The sequence below is a fragment of the Phasianus colchicus genome, chromosome 14 (assembly GCF_987193195.1).
Source record: "Phasianus colchicus chromosome 14, bPhaCol1.hap1.1, whole genome shotgun sequence".
NCBI lineage: Eukaryota > Metazoa > Chordata > Aves > Galliformes > Phasianidae > Phasianus > Phasianus colchicus.
Window position 1 is genome coordinate 20022093 of NC_143449.1, and position 18653 is coordinate 20040745.

The 18653-nt window shown below is 47.0% G+C and overlaps 1 protein-coding gene across 7 annotated transcripts in view; it reads right to left on the reverse strand.

Annotated features, from left to right (window-relative positions):
* Positions 1 to 17901, reverse strand: part of LOC116229478 (uncharacterized) — a 22010-nt gene extending 4109 nt beyond the window's left edge. Inside the window, exons 1-5 of one of the 7 annotated variants that reach the window (XR_016471205.1) lie at positions 17756 to 17901; positions 7175 to 7271; positions 6211 to 6564; positions 4873 to 4916; positions 1900 to 2108 (exon numbers count right to left, since the gene is read on the reverse strand). Coding sequence is in view for 2 of the 7 variants with exons in the window: in XM_090150559.1 (XP_090006685.1) it covers positions 2084 to 2108; positions 4873 to 4916; positions 6211 to 6401; positions 6485 to 6605 (381 nt within the window). In the remaining 5 variants the exon portion in view is untranslated. The other 6 variants (XR_004167030.2, XR_016471204.1, XR_004167031.2 and 3 more) reach the window with 6 other exon arrangements.
* Positions 17902 to 18653: the final 752 nt, after the last annotated feature.

Consider the following 18653-nt stretch of genomic DNA (forward strand, 5'->3'; position numbering starts at 1 on the left):
TCCCAATTGTCATCGCAGCAGACAAAATGTAGAACCTGGCTCTCTTTTCTTCTATTCCAAGTCTCAAGCTCATTCATTTACAGCTAGCCTAATGTTTTATGCAAGATTTACTTCCAATATAAGCTCCTGACTTGAAGTTCCCTCACTGATTATGTAACAACATGGTTTCCCCAAACTTTGATTCCTCCCAGCATCACTCTTCTCTGAGGAACTCCAGGCAGTTTCCTCAGGAGCCCTGAATTCTAGGAGAGGCTGCAAAGGAAAAAAGAACAGGAACAAAGAAAGAGGTAGCAAACACCCCAGCTGGAGCAACTCCTGAGCACCACAGCTGTTGGCACTGCCTCCAGTCCAGGCAGCAAAGGGGCCTTGGTCAGCAGGGAAAGAGCAGTGGAAACACACACCTCCTCCAGGGCCCAGGTTGTTGCTCCCTCTATGCACCATGTGGTTATTTTTTTATTTATTTTTTCTGTATGCTTGGTAGTAAAAGCTGTTGGGAACAGAACATTTTCCTTCTGGAAGCCATAGAGGGCTCCTCTGTGTCACATCTCCATCAAACAGGAGAACTTCTCCTTTCCTTGTGCTGGTCGTTCACCCGGTGACATGACTCATCTGACAGAGCCCAGTTCTACACCAACACAGAAAGGGAAACCTCAGCTTCCGCTCCGAAACTACAGGGTCTCCAGAAAAGTACGCTATTTCTAGCAGCCAGCACAGAATCATGAGACTTGAAGCTCCCCTCGCTTCTGTACAGCTGCGCTTCTGTACCTGCTGGCTTCTAAACCGCCAGGTGTGGCCGCCCCTCAGAGCCCTCCCCAACCTGCTGCTCTCGACAGAGAGAGGAGAGGAAGTCTTTGGTAGAAAAGTTTGTCCCCCTCTACATTGATATTTCTCATAGAATAAGAACGGATTAAAGCAAAAGTTGTAAATGCATAAGGAAACAACTGTAAAGAGCTTAAAATGAATACAGGGCTAGCTGTACTGCACAACACTTCAGGCCTGCTGCAACCTGGAGGTCTGTGAGGGTGGCAAGGGCTGGGGCTGATGTATCTGCCAGCTACATTGAGGATCCACAGAGGACAAAACAAACCCTGAAATAATAGACTTTGTTCTCTTTTGAAGCTGACCTCAGTGATACTGATCAGAGCGATGTCTGTGAGTCATGCGTAGGTGTTGGAAAGAGACCATGGGAGTGTGAGTCACAGCGGGTAGGACCGTGTTTGTCCCGAAGCACACAATGAGCCCCGCTGATAGGACTTATTCAGAAAGCAGAACACTGTTTGCTTAGGCCAAACTAAATGCTAATTGGCCCCAGCTTTGTACAAACTCCAACTTCTTCAAAATATTTAGGGGGGAAAAAAAGAAGCTTAGTATTAAAATGTATCAGTATTCTCAAATAGCACAAAATTTGCTGGTGGTGCTGACCTAAAAGAAAGGCCAGTAGAGCTGTGGGATTTTTCTCTCAGCTTCTGAGCAAAGCAGTTAGTCAAACTGGGCTCTTGTGCTCTGTCAGCTGCACCCTCACTCACCAAGGGCTACCTCAGGCTGTGTCTATGCTACAAGGCTGTCATTAAAAAATGCTAAGAGAGCATTAGATCTTCAAGCGTGATCACTTAGAATTCTTTGAACAAAATGGAAGTGGGGCAAAAACAAGAAGCAGCCTTGCTGCAAGTGCTGGCTAGGAAGACCCAGCCAAAGCCAAACAACAACGCTGCAATGAAAAGTAATGGACTGCATGGTCTTTCTTAAAAACAGCCCAGTTCTGTTCTCCCAGTGCAGAGGAACTGTACCAGCACTCCTGTAGCAGTTTGCCACTAGAATACCACTGCAACAGGCACCCCTGAGACCAGGGTGGAAAGGAAGTCTGACAGCATGAAATCAGCGGGGCGGTTTGTTCCATACCTCGTTGGGTTTTTAGAGAGGAGCAGAATATGGGTGTGAAGGAGTCCAGCGCCTCGGTGCACGGCCGTGTTGCTCAGCAAGTGCCTCACTTGGGGTATTTGACAAACTGACACTCTGCCAGACTGAGTGTCAAACTCAGCTTGTCAAATACACGCAGTGCTGCACTGCAGCTCTCACCAGGCTGTCACCATCCTCGCTGCGGTGCTGCCCTGGGCGAACAGAGAAGGAAAAGAGGGCTGAAGCTGCTGTTAACTCCAGAGGCATATTCCATTTAGCAAACCATCGTCATCCCTCCTATACTTCCCCATACCAACACAGCTGGGAGGGGGCAGATGTCGCCTTCCTGCTGAGGAAAATGCTGTATTTGTTGAAATGCTGAAGATCTGTGGAGCTGGAAATAATGCTGAGTTCTGAACTCACCCTTTAGCTAAAGATCAACTTTGATAGCTTGAAATATTGACAAAATATCCATCTGAGCACTCAGACATGCCATTTGGGTGTAACGTCATGAAGACAAACGTCTCTCTAGACACACAGCGTCTAGACAAAGACCTGGAGAACATATTGCAGGGGAACAATTCTGCACAGGGCAGAGATAAGAGCATGATTTTTCACCAGGCTTCTCACCACTTTCATTTCTGTTCTCCTAAGCTTAAAAGAGTTTTTGAGGGCTTCTCATACTTCTTTTATTTGCGTCTCTGTTAACTTTGCAATCAAGTGGTCATATGCTTTCCAGTGCCCAATTCTAGATATGTATTTCTGCTATAACCAGTCTGACAGATCCCAAGGAACACAGACTGGGGTGAGATCCTGGCTTTACGCACTCCAGAGTTCCTACTGACAGGAACAGGATTTGTGTTTTACCTCATATTATACACTAACAGTTAAAATGGATCTTTCTACCTAGAGATTTGAAAAGGGAACCCTTCAAGCCTATCTGGAAAAAGGCACAACTCTGCCTCACAACTCTGCTCCCAAAGTCTGCTCATTATAAAGACTGTGATGTTAAAAACTGAGCCACTCCACAGAGAAACACTGAACTTCTCTGGGAATGAAGTGAAACTTTATTTTCCGCTGCCGAATTAATCCCCCTCTGCTTCATTTCCAGCACACAAAAATCTCTCCTGCAATAATAGAGCTCTCCACCCTCATACATGGACATTCTCCATGTCCCTTTAGGTGTGGACATAACCTTCCCTCTCCCATTATTCCTTTGCACAAAGGCCAGAAGATGCTGCCAGTTCCCCTATTCCTTTAACAAGAGTGGGAATTAAATTCAGAAAAGCACCTGAAGAACATTAAGCAAACTAGACAATAGTAATAGCAATATCATCTCTTAACTAGTACTGTGATGGGATGCTGACAGTTCAGAATTCAAACAGCCTTGAATACCAACATGTGCAACTCTCTCAGAAATTCATTGTGATTCCTGAGCTGTACTCATCCCTCATAACATTGAGATCCAGTGCCCATCACAGCTCAGCAGGCCATGCTCAGCTGTGGCCTGGTTTGAGTCATGGTGCTTTTTGCTGCCTTGCTTCTCCCCTCATCTTCATTTCACATGACTTGCAGCATCAATTTCTGAGAAGGAAGCTGAGCTGAAGTTTATTCTAATTATACTTTGGAAGGACAACCACTAAAGACACAAAGGTAGAATTGAGCTGAGGTGTGTTAACAGCATTCTGCAGTGAGCAGTATGAAGCCTTTATCTGTCTCTGACTTCTAGTATTCTATTTTACAAGGATCATTGTAGGAATTCATCAATATTACATCAGAAATAAAGTGAAAAGGGATCTTTGGTGTTTCATTGTTGTTTTTTTTTTCCCAAAAATTAAAGTACAAATTAAAAATTAAAGTACAAATTAAAAAATGATAGTGGCACATCTGTGCCAAAGATGCGCTCTTCATATGAGCTCCAAAACCCGTACAGTGAAAAAGGATTTTACAGCAAAAAAACAGAGACAGCCTTAAAGATAAAATCAATTTCCAGGCAAGGTTACTACATTGGCTTTGCAAGTCTTGCAGAGGGCAGGGGAATATATCAGGCCTTCAGGGAGATGTAGATAGTGAACAGCTCTTTGTTCCGCCTCCTAATTTAGGGTGAGTTTCAACCACAGATAAAAGTAGTATGTTGCAGTGGATAAAATAATTATGCGCATTTCACACTAGAAAACTCGTGTCAGTGCTAATCAGGTGATTTAAGATCATTCTAGCAAAATACACACTGGTTTAAGTGCAATTAAAACAGGTACATGGTGAGCCAAATGGCTCTTCTTCCAAATCACACTCTGCTGTACTGCAGGAAATGAAAAAATAAATTAATAAACCCCAAGGGGTTTACACAGCTGCTGTCAGTCTTAAAAAAGGCAGGATAAGATCCCTCTGCCCGAAAATGCTTTGTCAGTAAGAATTCAACACTGCACACTGAGGAGAGCAAGGGATAAAAAAAATAAACTTCCCTCACTGACTCAGAACATCAATGTGCAATGGAGGGGTTGTACAGAGACTGAGTAGGAATCTGCCACGGACCTGCCCTGCTTCAGTGCTGATTGCTAACTGGAAGACCTGGCCTTGAGAGGAAAAAAATCAGGAAGCCGGCATTGCTTCTGCTCCTGCAGCTGAAAATAACCCCTCACTGCAGCTGGGTGGGGGGGAACAGCCACAAGAAACGTTGCTGTCAGCAACGGATAAGAGGAGGGTCACACAGTGGAGATAATTTCTATCAGCAGATGGGAATGGAGCTCACTACTCCACCCTGTAATGATGGTATCTCTTCTGAATAGATCTGTCACTGTCAGAGCTTCTGGTTTCAGGCTGAAAAGGGTATTTCCAACTCAAAGCTTAGCGCTGTAAAACAGATCAAGCAATCAGCTTTATTCTCTGGGGGAGAAACAGAAAGAGCTTCCTGCATTCTCCAGTTAAGTCCCTTATTGAAGTTAGGGGGGAAAACCAAAACTTTCCTAAGTCACTCACCATCTCTCAGGGGATTTTACATGGCTACCAGACAGGTCTGCAGCCTGTGATGAAAATAAATCAAAAGTAAAATTATTGCATACATTTTTCTCTAAGCCTGATAACAGCATGCACAAATATGCAACCGTGTGTTTCTCACACACTGAGTGGCAGCACCCTAAGTTGAAGGCTACAGCCATTCCAGGATATGCACTTATTGTGCAGGATTAGCACTGGAATCCAGGCCATCTCTGTTTTCTGCTCAGTGAAACCCAAATAGCAGCAGGGACTGAAAGCAAGAATTCCCACAGATGTGTGGGAACCAGGTCTGCTGTACCATGGCTGTCAGTAAACCTTGGGACATGCTTCTCCAGGAACTGGAAGCCTTCATTAGAACCAAGTCAAACTTAAATAAGCATTTGCTGGTGGCAGACTTCCCCTGGGTGCTGTCCTGATCCATTCAGGATCTTCCTGTGCTCCCAGCCCTGCAGCTGACACTGCTGAGAGCTTTGCCTGATAAATGTTGGAATATTTGGCACAGTCCAGTCTCATCTATCAGGCAGGCTCCAATGAAGCCTGGAGCTGCAGCTCAAAGGGTTTACTTCATTGCAGGCAAGCTGGGCTGTATATCTCTTATAGCTCCCTGTAGCACATCTGCTGGCTTGAATGAGACAGCTAGCAACTTAAAAACGGAGCAAGAGGCCAAATGCAGCATCTAGTTAAATAATAACTTCGGCTCCTCAGCTGGAAGGTGCCAAAGCAGCTCTGAGCTGCCTCCTTTGTCATCCAGAGCAGCTCCAGACTGAGCCCATCGCAACCCAGGAACACAGCAGCAGCAGTGCAGGGAGGCTCAAGGGACAGCCCCATTTCTGCCCCAGCTGGACCAGGAGGCAGCCTCTCCCCCTCTGGCTCTGCAGCAATTAGAAGGGCCCTTGCCTCTCACACCAGACTGCCAGGAGCCTGTGGGCTGAAGGTCACTGCTGAGCCACTGCTCTGTCCTAAAGAAAGCTCCTAGAAGCCGAGACTCAGCAGTCGCATTGGGGAGCACCTAGCTGAGAGCCTACAGTGCTCGGTGAGGGCCGTAGGCACCTCGCAGCCACATGTTCCCACTGCCACTCACTCACATTGCCTTACCTTGTCCATACAGATCCACACATGCTCGGTTTAGTCCTGCTTTTGTAAAGAGGCTGAGAGCAGCACAGACTGGACATCCCCTTTTTGGCCCTGCTCCTCCATCTTGTCCTATAAGTCTAACTTTCCCTCTTCAAACTTATTCCAAAAGCAAAGAACATAATTCAGCACTCTTTCCCCTCGTACAACACAGCCCCACTTCCAACAGGAAACTGCACGATTTCCTACCTCCATACCTTCCCAGGAGTAAGAGGCAACAAAGCAGACAGCCAGCCCCAGCTCCGGGTGCAGAGCCGTAAATATAAGGCACCTTCTACCAGCTGCAAACGCTCTGGGAAAGAGGCTGTGGGCTTTGGCTTTGGCTGCAGGAACAGCTTTCGAGGACAGGAACCCGAAATGCTGTAACTGGCACCTCGCATCTGTGCAAAAGTGGTGGGAAGGACCCGGTCACCGCATTAGCTGGTAGCATGGCCACATGCCCTCCCACATCATCCACACTCACCTGTGAGCTCCAGCCCCTTCCCCAGCTGCTTTGCGATGCTGACTGGAGGTGTGGGAGAACCTTCATCTGACAGCCTGGATCTGGGAAACAGCCAAGAGAAGGAGCTGAAGGACATAACCATGCCCAGCTGGGACACGACTCCCCAGTACACCCTCCTCCATCCCACAACTTCCCCACTCTTCGTTGATGTCTCATCTATGACTAGTTGAGATCATAATCTTGCTACAGCCAGTAACATCTGTAGCATGCCTGCATGTGCCTGCAGGAGCCAGGGAAAACACATGCATCCCAGCATTAAGTAGGGTATGGACACCACTTAGTATTATTAATTCCTAATTATCTTCGTTACTGAATCGCTGTCCCAAGGGCTGCATTCTCCAGGTAGGATGGGCTGTGTCTGCATCCTCCAGCTCTGCACTCACAGAAGACACACTGCCCAACCACAGCTCCTCCCCAAAGGGGAATACCAACAAAGCTTCCCTGGCTTTGCAAGAAATGCTCTCGACACAGAAGGAGTAACCAGACCTGAGCTCCCATCCCCCAGAAGCCAGAGGTGCAGTGTCGGCAGCGCAACCATTACACCTTTCCATGTGGCCAGGTCATCCCACACGTTTTGGCACCCCAACCCCAGTGACCCACAGAGTGATCCTCCCTCTCCCCTCAGCTGCAGAACAGACCTCTGGCACCTACCAGGCAGAGGCAGCAGTGTGGGGCTGGCTTGGCAGCAGGGCACAGCTCAGGGAACACAGCTCAGTTTTGAAGGGGCCGCTCCTCCTTCAAGAGGAAGCTGCAAATGGGGAAGATAAGGCTGAGGTTAGATAACAGGAAACGTCTGGAAGCAAGTGACAACACGTTCAGGTTGTGAAAGCAGCTCCCCATCCCATACTAGTGTGCAAGGCTTGGAGAGGGCAAGAGACAGCTAGGATGACCCCCAAGCCCTCACTTTGTGCAGCCAAGTCACTTCAGCAAGCCCCAGCCTTTGGAGCAGAGCAGCCAATCCCTCACATCCCAGCTGAGGGCATCATCCTGCTTGCCCTGCTGTCTCCACAGGGAAGCAGCTGCATGGCTGTGCTGGCTGACAGCATCACAGCAAAGCTGGGCTGGGCAGCCCAGAGGAATTGCAGGGAGAGCTGGGAAGGACACAAAGGCAGGGACCACCAAGAAGTCCTTGGCCCAAGGAACAGACTCATCAACGTGCTTGACCCAGAGGGGTTTCTTGCATCTTCATCTGCATAAGCAGCAGGATAAGGGCTGCCAAAGTCCTGCCTCTGGAGCTGCACCCAGACTTTGTTCAGCATCATCCAGAGTTATAACCAGAGCAGATCCTCTGTTTCTTACATCATGGCCTGCCTGCAGTACAGGGTGCCCTGGGGTAGATGGTCCATCATCCCTCAGTGCTGCTTTCATCTAACTTGACTGGCAGCAAGGCAAGTCAATACAGCTGTACAGACAGAGGCCAGTGCAGAAACTAAACCGGTCCAAGCAAAAGCAAAAACTTTAGAGGGGAATTCTTTAGTGTGGTCAGTATGGTGTACCATATTACGTAAGGACAGGACTCATTAATAGTGTTACTTTGTGCCTCCATTATCCCAAGCACGTATGCCAGCAGCAGTGCCACCATTAAGATGTGGGATCCTTCTCAGGATCCATCTTCTCACTCCCAGCACTCAGCTGCTGTCCTCACTTTCCAACTTCTAACTCTCAGGTTTTCCTTCCCAGCCTTCCTACTCCAATCCCAGCTCTGATGCCAAACCACTCAGAGCTCTTCTCACATCTGCTGCCCCAGTCCTTTGGCTAATGCAGGCCCCAGCAGCAAGTGCTACATAATCTCCAGCAGCTTTCAGTTATGTTATCAGCAAGCTTGGGTTGCAGCCATTTGTTTATTACATCCCTGCAGTTCTGTCCAAAGCCCTGATCTGCAAGATATGTATGCCAGGGACTGTGCACTCCAGGATCCTTGGGACTGCTCATGGGCTGCTCCTGGGCTTGTGTGTAGGTGCCAGGGAGGCCAGCTCTCCTGCTGAAATCCAAACCTGACACTTGTGCTGAGGGATAGTTAGATAATGAGGAATACAGTTACTTTCAAGTTCCTCTTTCATCTGCCTGTGTTTTAAAATACATAATAAAAGAGGAATGGAAAGGTCTGGGTGGTTTATTTCTGTTTTTACTTCGGTTTTAGTTAAGGCAAAGAAGCAGGCTTCATGTAGCTTTTGTAGCCTTTTTCTAGCCTTTCTTTTTCATTCTCCTTCTTTTGCTCATGCCGAAAAGGCTTTAAAATGGATTAACACTGAGGTTAGGGTCTAGAGCAAGAAAAAAAGGGCAATTTTATTTTCACCGTTTGTGGGTACGCAGTGCAAATAAAGTGCTGAAAAACAAAATGCTTGGTCACTCATATTGGAAGACAACTCAGGGCTGAATTTAAGAGTAAGAGAACAACCCAGGCAAATACCACAGCATTTTGTCATTTCTGAGAGCCCAGACAAATTCAAATCCAAATTCTTCAGTCCACACTCTAATCTCATATTGGTCTTCTCTGCATTCTCAAACTGAAGCAGCTAACAGTGCCTCTCCCTTTATTTTCTGCTATGTGAACAAAAGATCAGAATTCTAATCACTCATCTTTGCTAGTTTCTATAACAAGTTTGTAGCATTACTAATAAAACCCTGTCAGCCTGTTTCTGAACATCTGTGGGACTTCCTGTATTTTACTGGAGATAGTGCTGATGCACAACAGCGTGGATCAGAAGTGATTCTGACCCACAGGCAAAAAAACTCAGAACCTGAAAAAATGCACTCAAAACGTAGAAGCTATTCAATAGACACATTAGGAGAACAAGAAAAAATTCCTCCACAGATTTACTTGCCCTTACCATTTTGTGACACAGCAAGTTAGCTGCCAGCAGGATGGAGCCAATCTCCGTACTGCTCTGAAGGAGTCAAGTTCTCCAGGAGGTCAGAGTGATTAATCAGAGTGATCTCTTTTGGCCACTCCATCTCACAATTAATGGTGAGAAACATCAAACTCAGATGCCTAAATGTAGCCCATTAAATCTGCAGATAAAGCTATTAGGTGCAAACAGCCTTATGGCAAAGACTGCAGGCTCCCAGCCTCCTCACTGCAGGACTGCAGGCACTGCAGATCAGGTCCTTTGCATTTCAGGAAATTAGAAGGCTCATTCCAAGTGTGGTGCTTTTGTCCTGCTCATTTTTGTCACCCGGCTGCACCTGGTAGCAAACCTTGCAGATCTGGGAACAGCATCATGCTGAAAATTGGTCTTTGGGTATTTCATGCTCCCCTTGGGTGGCTGCACAAACTAGTACTGGCTTTACACATCTAATACAAGAAACAGACTGATTTTAAAAGACATTATGGAACTGAATCAGTGTGAAGAGAAACATGACTCTTAGCATCCAATAAAAAGGCCTAAGGCACAGCTGCGAAACTCACACTGAGAGCTGAGATCCTGCACTGTCAACATGGACTCCATGGTACCTCCAAAGCAGCTAGGTTGAAGCTTATTCAGGTAGGCCACCTTCAGCCAGACTTCCTAGCAGACGTGCCAGCACAGACCATTAGGTCTGACAGAGGATGATCCAGTGCCTTTCTCTAGTCAAGACATTGCTTTGCACGGCTCCCAGTTGCTGCATGGTCCGGGAAGCCAATAGCGATGCCTAAGGTGGACGTTTCACAGCAAAGCTGACTTCCTCCACAGCTTACAAATGTCACCACACCACCCCACTCAGTGCAAGAGCCTTGAAATTGCACTCTTTCCTAATCAAGCTAGCTTTTTCAGTACATTTGCAGCATGCAGCTCTGTGGCCTGTTCTGGGAAGTGGAAAAAAGGAGAGAGAGAAGATAGGAAGGATTACAGATGGCCAACTAATACAGTCTCAGAGGTTTCTACACACTGTTCCCCAAGCCACAAAATTGTCTTGGAAAATAACTTGAAGTGGCTGAAATGGCTCACGTAGCCCATCTGATCAGCCTGCAGCAAATTCTCTTGCATTGTAGTTTCGAGTCACTGTACGTTTTGTCACGAAATCAGCCACAAAGAATTAGCAGGTTTGTACTGCACAAAGAACAATCCCTTCTCATTCTGCATCTGTGCTGCTCTGTATTCATTGATCTGTACCAGTTGGTGAAGACCAAATGAATGCTGAGTTTGCTCCACTGCTCAGTGTACCTTCCCAGAATCACAGGAGAATTTTCCTCGTAACAGTTCATTCCATAAATATCTTCAAAGCCAACAAGCTCCTCTTGACAAAGGAATTAAAGTTGTATATCATCAAAACAGGATGATTACAGCCATCAGGGTGGTCTTTCAGTTTCCTTGGACAACACAGTTTTACCATTCAGCAGCACCTGAAATTGAGGTCATCAGTTTTTATGTCACTGTACAAAGTGATGCAAACATGAATTTCTCATACATCAAACTCTAGAAACACCAAAGCACTCCCCCTTAGATTCTCTTCCCAGGTGGAGTGCTATTCACTCCCACACTGGCTATTTGAAGTGTTATTTTCTCCACCGTTGGGTCTTGGAAAGCTTTCAGATTAAATCCCAAAGAGCCACCTGCTGCTGGAATTTCTCTTTAGAAATGTCTCTGTGAGCAGTAGATGCTGATGTAGCCAGTGGCAGCCTATGTCCAGGAGCCCTACTCCAGGGCTCCAAGGAAGCCAGGAGTGCCTGATGCAGCAGTCAGCTCCAAGCACAGCCCATGGCAATTTGTCCAGATGGCACTGAACTCTGACACTTCTCCAGGCAATGTTGGGGCGAAGCTGAGGAGAACAGTGTGAGCCTTGCACGAACGCGCAGGGAAAAAGAAAACAGTACAAAGAGGTTCTTTCACAAGTGACCATAGTGAAGGAGAGGAGGAAAGGGGAGGCCAGGAGTAATCACAAGGCTGATATCTGGGAGCAATTGTGCTCCAGGATTCTCCAGGGAGTAAGATGGGGTGAGTGTTGTCAGCCTTCAGGAGATGGTTGATGAAGCCACAGCTTAACTCTATAGACGCTAAAAAAACCTACAGCAATGCAGGAAAAGATGACAACTGTTCCTCAAAGGCCGAGCCATTCACAACACAGGAACTCACTGTGGAAGTCCTCCTGTAACCCAGGCCTTTAACTCCTGCAGCTGGGCATAGAGTAGGAATCTCTTCATCCAGCAAGCTAGGCTGGAGACATCGCACCCTCACCACTTGTCTGCCTGCTTGCTCGTTCCTTCTGCAAAATACTCACTTGGCTGCACACGCCTCACTGACCTGCCTGGGCCTTGACTTGTGTGAGCACTTTTCCCCATTTTGAATCCTTACTTCATTCAGAAAAGAAAAACCAAGTCAGCACAGCACATGTACCCCCAGTTTTGCTGTAAGAGCTGCCTCCCTCCCTTCGTGCCCCCTTCTCAGGCAGGCACACAGCACTAAGTCAGAGGCTCAACTCCAACCAATAGAGGATGTTTCTGTTTGTGGTTGATTATATGTTAGTCTCTTTTATTTTAGACTTCTGGTTACAAAGCAAAAAAAGTGAGAGAAAGAAGACAAACACAAACCAGGAGGCTCAAAGTTGTTTTCCTGATGGACAGCAGCAGATAACAAAACCACACTAACTGTCACAACCACTGAATGACCCAAAAGGCATTCTGTACTGCACACACTATTAATATTAGTATACAATGAAGACAGTTGAGCAAATGCTGCAATTCTAAAGAAGCAGAAAAATAGCACTACTTTATATCATTCAGAACACCCATATTTTTATGAGGAAAAAAAACAGATCTTATTTCATTTTCCCCAAGTTTGTCATCTTCATTCAGCAGAGACCTGTTTTCTGTTCACATGTACCCAGAATCATGGTCCTGCCTAGATGTTTTGCCTCAAAATAAGTTCATATTGCAGCTATCTATCTCCTTAATTCCAACACATCACTGAAAAATAAAGCCATATTTTCCCACCTTTATTCCCTCAGAGGGGTATGTTTTCTCTTGCACTAATCTTGTTATGTGACCAGGCAAGGAATGAGTCTTACACCTGGTAGGACTTGAACAGTCAGTCTCTTAAGAAAATTTGGAGCTGTAAAGATGTATTTTATTTACTGCTGATATCATTGCAGTTACTGCATATGTATTATCCTTAATAAAAGAATTCAGCCCTAGAATACTAGGAAAACAGCCATGGATTCTAATGCAGTTATATATGAGAAAGTTCAAACAAGCATGTAAGTCATCAGAAAGCTAGGATTGTGCTGACTCTTCCTGAGCTCCACCCAGCTCCCCCCCAAGAGATTGTGCTTCTGATGCTAATCAATGGCTTTTACTGACCACGTTAAATTACTTTTCTCTGCACACTGCTTTCAGAAATGACATATTCACCAAGTTTCTCTGCTGCCAGTTTCTAGTGATCTTATCAAATGAATATCCTGGGAACAAAGCATTTCTGATTACTACATGATGTAACAGGCAAAGGTCTGTGTTAAACTGGTGTGCTCCCACTGTGGCTATTGTCTCTGAACTACGCCAGGTCCTTTCCCACATGGGAGCATAGCTTTGCTGAGTGACGTTCTGAAATGTTTCAGACTGCTCTGCTCCGTTTGATCAAGGGGCCATTGGCTGCCACTGGCAAAAGCAATTACAAAAGTCGGGGAAGAAAAAGCACATCAGAACTCTTAAGCTCAGAGGTATGAGTTCTGACAGGCTGAGTCACAGATAACCAGAGAGCAGGGCTGCCCCATTCCGATACCAGCTGCTCTGCCCTTTGGCATCTGCTGCAAACCCACAGTGATAGGGCACCAGGTTGGCTGCCCGCTCGTCTGATCTCTAGCAGATGTTCTGCTGTTCAGTTAAGCCTCAGACACAACTGGAGAAACAGCATGGGATCAACAGTACCAGGAATGCCTACCATATCCAGATGTCAAGTTTATCAGCCTTGTGCTCTCACAGGCCTGCCAGCAGCCACCACAGGGTCACCAAGATGCCAGCTTTTGCTGTTTTCAGACCCTTTTGCTTTGGGCTTCTGGGGGGAGGCAGATGTGCAGCTTATCACACACCCCACTTTTAGCATGCAGAAGGCATTTCAACACTGCTGTCTTTGCTTGCAGAGTCATTGTCCTAGGGAAGTGTGTTGACCTCTGGGCTCCAGCTCCCATTTCGTGTTCTGTGTTGCTCAACAGTGACAGTTGGGTTTGCATCAGCCATCACCCTCTGTGGCAATGAAGGGCTTCCCCAACACCAGAGCTGCTCTTCAGCTGCAGAAGCCTTCCTAACAGAAGGAAAGTGGTTTTGCTGTACAGTATACATGCATGTCTCAATCCAATGGGTATCACTGTGACCACCGGATCTAACCTGTCCTCCTGAGAGGCAAGAGATCTCTTCAGCTGCTCTCCTTAAAGCTGACCCCCCAAAGCCCCTCTCATAGAATAACCACCTGCTTCATCAAACCTCTCCACAGTGAAACAAGACAGACCCAACCAAACTGTTGCTGCTACAACTGCCAACAAGTTTCATAAGAGTAGGAGCCAGTTTTTTTTTTAATGTATGTGTTGCCTTAACAGTCTACAATGTTTCCCAATCTCTGTCTGAAGATTTCAAATATATAAAGACCAAACCAATTTCTTTACCAGCAGCTTCTAGAACACTGCACAAATCCAACAAGGCAGATTAAAAGTGTATTTTAAGCAGCATTTCAGCCTAATCAAAGCAGTGAACTTATACATCTGGCACCAAGACAGAGACTATATTGGCCATTGCCTGAACAAGGTACGAGTGTCAGAGCACTCAAATCTGAGCAGCTTGCAGGGCTATCAGGCAACTAGACAGGCTGTCTATGGAGCAGATGGGAGGCCTTAATAGAATCTCACGGCCTCCTGTCAAAGGACAAGTAAATATGAATGCTGAATCTTAAAACTGTTTGGCTGAGTATCATTTCTGTATGTTACACTGAGGAGTTACCGAAGGATTTGTAACTTTTTAGCACATGGGTTGCTAAGAAAGTCATTTATTTCCATGGAAACTCCAACATCTACAAAGAGCACAATAGCACACTCGGACAGAGCAAGTTCTCAGCTATAAAACACTATTTTTCAACATGGTCACCACCATTATCTGTGCATTTTCACCAGCAGTGAACAAGATCCTGCATGCTGTGCCCATTAAGTATCTGCACGGCCATCCACAGCATCCTGTCTTTCACATCGCTGTCACCACCACTGAAACGCAGCACCCACCGCCTCGCTGTGCCAGCAGCCACACCAGGGCTCCATAAACGCTCAGTGAGTGTCGATCAGCGGGCACCATTTTCTCCACGCGGATGATTTCAGTTCCACCCCTCTGCTCCATGCACACTTCCATGTCCGGCACCGTTCTCTCAATCCGCCCCTCTGCTGCCATCTGTCGCACAACAACAATTTGTCACGGAATATTGGCGGGAAGGTTCGTCCTCGGGCTGTCACACACCGACCGACAGCGTGGGCCAACGTCATAAAATAGGAGGCATTACTTTCGGAGCAGCCCCCCTCAGGCACGCAGCCCAGTCCGGGTGGCTGAGCCAGGAAGACGCGCTGCGGAGCGCCCTGTTCGCCCCCAGCCGCTGCTCCGCTCTGCCCTCCTCTGAAAAAATCTTACGGCTGCACTCCACCGCGTGCCACACAGATGGCTTCACCTGCAGGACGGCGTCACGCCGAGACCGCGGAAAGATTATGCATTTTCGTGGGGAAAACGAGGGCTGCATCCTACCCGGACGGCGGAGAGCCAGAACGCCGTTACGGCAGCGGAGCCCCCCGCACCGCCCGGGCGCCGTCCCACGGGCGCCGTCCCGCCCTGCCCCGCGCTCCCGCCCGCCGCCGCCAGGTGGCGCCACCACCCCGCCGAGACGGCGCTCAATGCCGCGGCGCTCTCATCCCGCGCTCAGGGATGGAAAACGGGGTTTGACTTTCAGCGTTTCGTACTGCCAGCACCATTATGCTGCAGCAGCCAAGGGCGATCTTGCCTTTCTCGTTAACAAGGAAAAGGAAGCCAGCCCAGACGCCAGTAAGGGCTAAGCGTCCATTGCACCCGGTCCTGGGCAGCTGCCCTAACTGCATTACACCTCCAGATATAAAACAAGTCCTGCCAAAACACAATCACCAAATCTAAGGCACAAGATCGGGTCCTCATTTTACCTACTTAGAGTGGGCTGCTCAGCAAGCAGCCAGAATAGCCACTTGCCTTCACTTCTGGTGGCTCACTGGTCGGCAGATGCTCTGTGTCCATGGCAGGCAGTGCTGTACAAAATGCATGGGAACATTCTTTCCAGTCCTCAGCTTAAAATCTCCCCAGGGAAATAGTTGCTGTCACAAAAATGCAAGGGCAACATTTCAGTCTGGGAGATAGATTTTATTTTTAAAGACTGTAAAAATAAGTCAGATAAAGGCTTGTGCCTGCTTGTGGTGCCCAGAAGACGGAGCGGTGGAGCAGAGCAGTGGCAGAGATGCTTTCCCAGGCTGCTTAGAGCAGTCCTGCTGAATAGCTGTAATCAGAGTAAAGGCAGCAGTACCAAAACCTTCACCCTGGAGATTGCTTTTCTGCTGGTTAAAATGTGACCTTTGTTATCATCACCCACAGCTGACAGTTCTGCCAGAACCAGATCAGGAAAGCTAAGCAGAGTTCAATAATTACAGTAATTATAGGAACATGGTTCTTGATACCCAAACCAAGCAACAATCAGAACCCTCACAGCCAGCTGCTTGCCTCATCCCAGGTCAGCCTTACAGAGGCTCAACAAGGAGCACACAAAAGAAAATACTGATGTTAGGAGGCCAGGGCTTTCTCTGACCTCATTCTCTCAATATGTCTGTTCTTAATGGTGATTAAGATTGAAGATCTCTGAAGTCCTGCTGCTGTTTGTCATACCCACTTGTTTAGAATACCTGCCCTGAACTCAACTGCAGGACCCACTCCTGTCCATCCCTCCTTAAACCTCCATCTGTTATGATTGGAAGCGGGCAGTTCTAAATAACCTCAATATTATCACTGGACAGAAGTGAGATGATGATTTACTAACATATCAGACTTCATGCCTTGAAAGCAATGCCATGCCCTTGCTCATAACAGTTCATCTTGTGTTTCAAACTCGTCAAGGCAGGGGCAGTATTTATCAGTCATTCCGCTGAACTACAGCACAATATGATCACGTTTGTACAAATATTTGTAGGGGAGGTCAGGGCCTGACTTCAGAAGGGCCTGTAAACAAAAAGGGGAGAATTTCTGCCCCGAAGGGTTTGCAAACTATGAAGCATGACAAAACTGAGGAGGTGACAACCACCAGTTGCTGTACGAGATCCGGGATCATGGCAATGCTCATGCTCAACCCCTACAGAAAACTGGACCCAATTTTAAATTTGCTCAGATTCTAATTAACAAGCCAAGAACTTATTACTTCTGCTGTTGCTGCAGTCTGATGCCAGGTACACAGTTCAGTTCCCCAAGCTAAGAATCCAGCTCCCTTGCTTTGTATGTCATTAATGCAGAGGTGCACCAGGAGATGCACCAGAACTGCTGCCTATCCTGACCCAGCCTCTGGAAAGTCACCTCCTTCTCATGGACCATCAACGTGGACAAAGCTTCCAAGTTCAGCCCTACTAGAGATAGCTGCCTGAGGCAGTACAAATAGTCACTGCCCTTCTGATTCCTTTCTTTGGCAGTCCAAGCTACTGTGTTACGTTTGTAGGGCTACTTTCTGAAGCCCTCCTATAGGCTTGGGATACAAAATATCTCAGAGATGTTCTTCCTGCGACAAAGAAGCAGCCAAGGTTCCCACACTAACAGAGATTATGGGCAGGCATGCCCATGTGACTTTCACATCTCAAGAGCAGGTGAGGCACATTCAACCTTACCAGCTTAACTTACTGGTCAGAAACAACTGTGAGCAAATAGACGAGGGACAGATTCATGCACAGGAAGCATTCTGCAGCAGCAGAGCAAACTTCAGCACTGAGAGATGGAGCAGCTCTGAACAGCAAGACACAGAAATGAGTGCTACCATTTTCTCCCCGTGGATTTATCACAGTTTTCTGCAGCCTGATCTAGGCAGAAATAAGCCTCTTTACCCAGCAGTTACAGTCCCACAAGTTCTGCAAGTCTTTCCAGCGAGGATGAGCCCTGCAACAACTTCCATACTGCCAGTGTCCCGAGACAGGAAAAGCTGAAGGAATAGAAGGGTTAGATGAGTGAAAGACCACAGCGTACAGCCAGCACTTAGAACACAGGTGAAGTGTCAACCACAGCAACAAGTGAGCACTCACCAGTGGAACATCCTGTAGGAAAAGGGCTGGCAGCAGCACCAGGGCCAAGAGGAAGTGAAAGAAGGCTAAGAAATGAGCTGACCTGAAATCTGCTCCATCCTGAGAGATGAGAGCTAGTCCCAGGAGAGACCAGCATCAGCATTCAGGTCTATAAATAAGTGCAATCAGTTGGGTTTGTTTGGGTTGCCGAGAGTGATGGCAGCTGGAAATCACAGGGGAGAAAGACCTCATTACTCTGCAAGGACACCTGAGCTGAATAATCAAAAGTATCTGCAATTCAGACTGGGGGTTGAAGTTCACATGACTGTGAGAGGAGGAAGAGTGAATGATAGTACAGCTGAGGTTTCAGTCTGCTCTGTGAGCGGCTCAGCCCCTCTGACACACTACACTCCTGCAGCAGACCCCGAGGCTCTGCTGCATCTCTATGCAGGCCTTTAACCCCTGTTGGTCTCCTGTTTAGCTCCTGTTCCTGGGGTCCCACAGCTCTCCTGCTCAGAGCTACCCAGAGACACTTCATCCCCCTGGAGCAGTTCCTAAGTTGTGCTGTCTCTGATGCAATTTGTCTATGAAAACGCTCTGCAGAGTCATTTTCTCAGAGACTGAAACATTTTGTTTCTTTATTCAGGGCCACATTTTTTAATTATTTTATCAGTAAAAATAAAATGAGTGCATATTTCAGAAACTTTTTTCTTCCTGTGATTGGTTCTTTGCCTTTTGCGTCATGTTCTCATGAGGGGAAAAAAAAAAAAAAAATAATAATAATAATAAAAATTCTTTCTTCCCTTCTTGGAATTTGTTTGCTTTTTGTCTTTTAAACATTTTCTCAGTTTATGCACGCATGCTTTCACTATCACATGTCATGACCATAATTTGAAAACAAGTTTGTCTTCCCCTATCA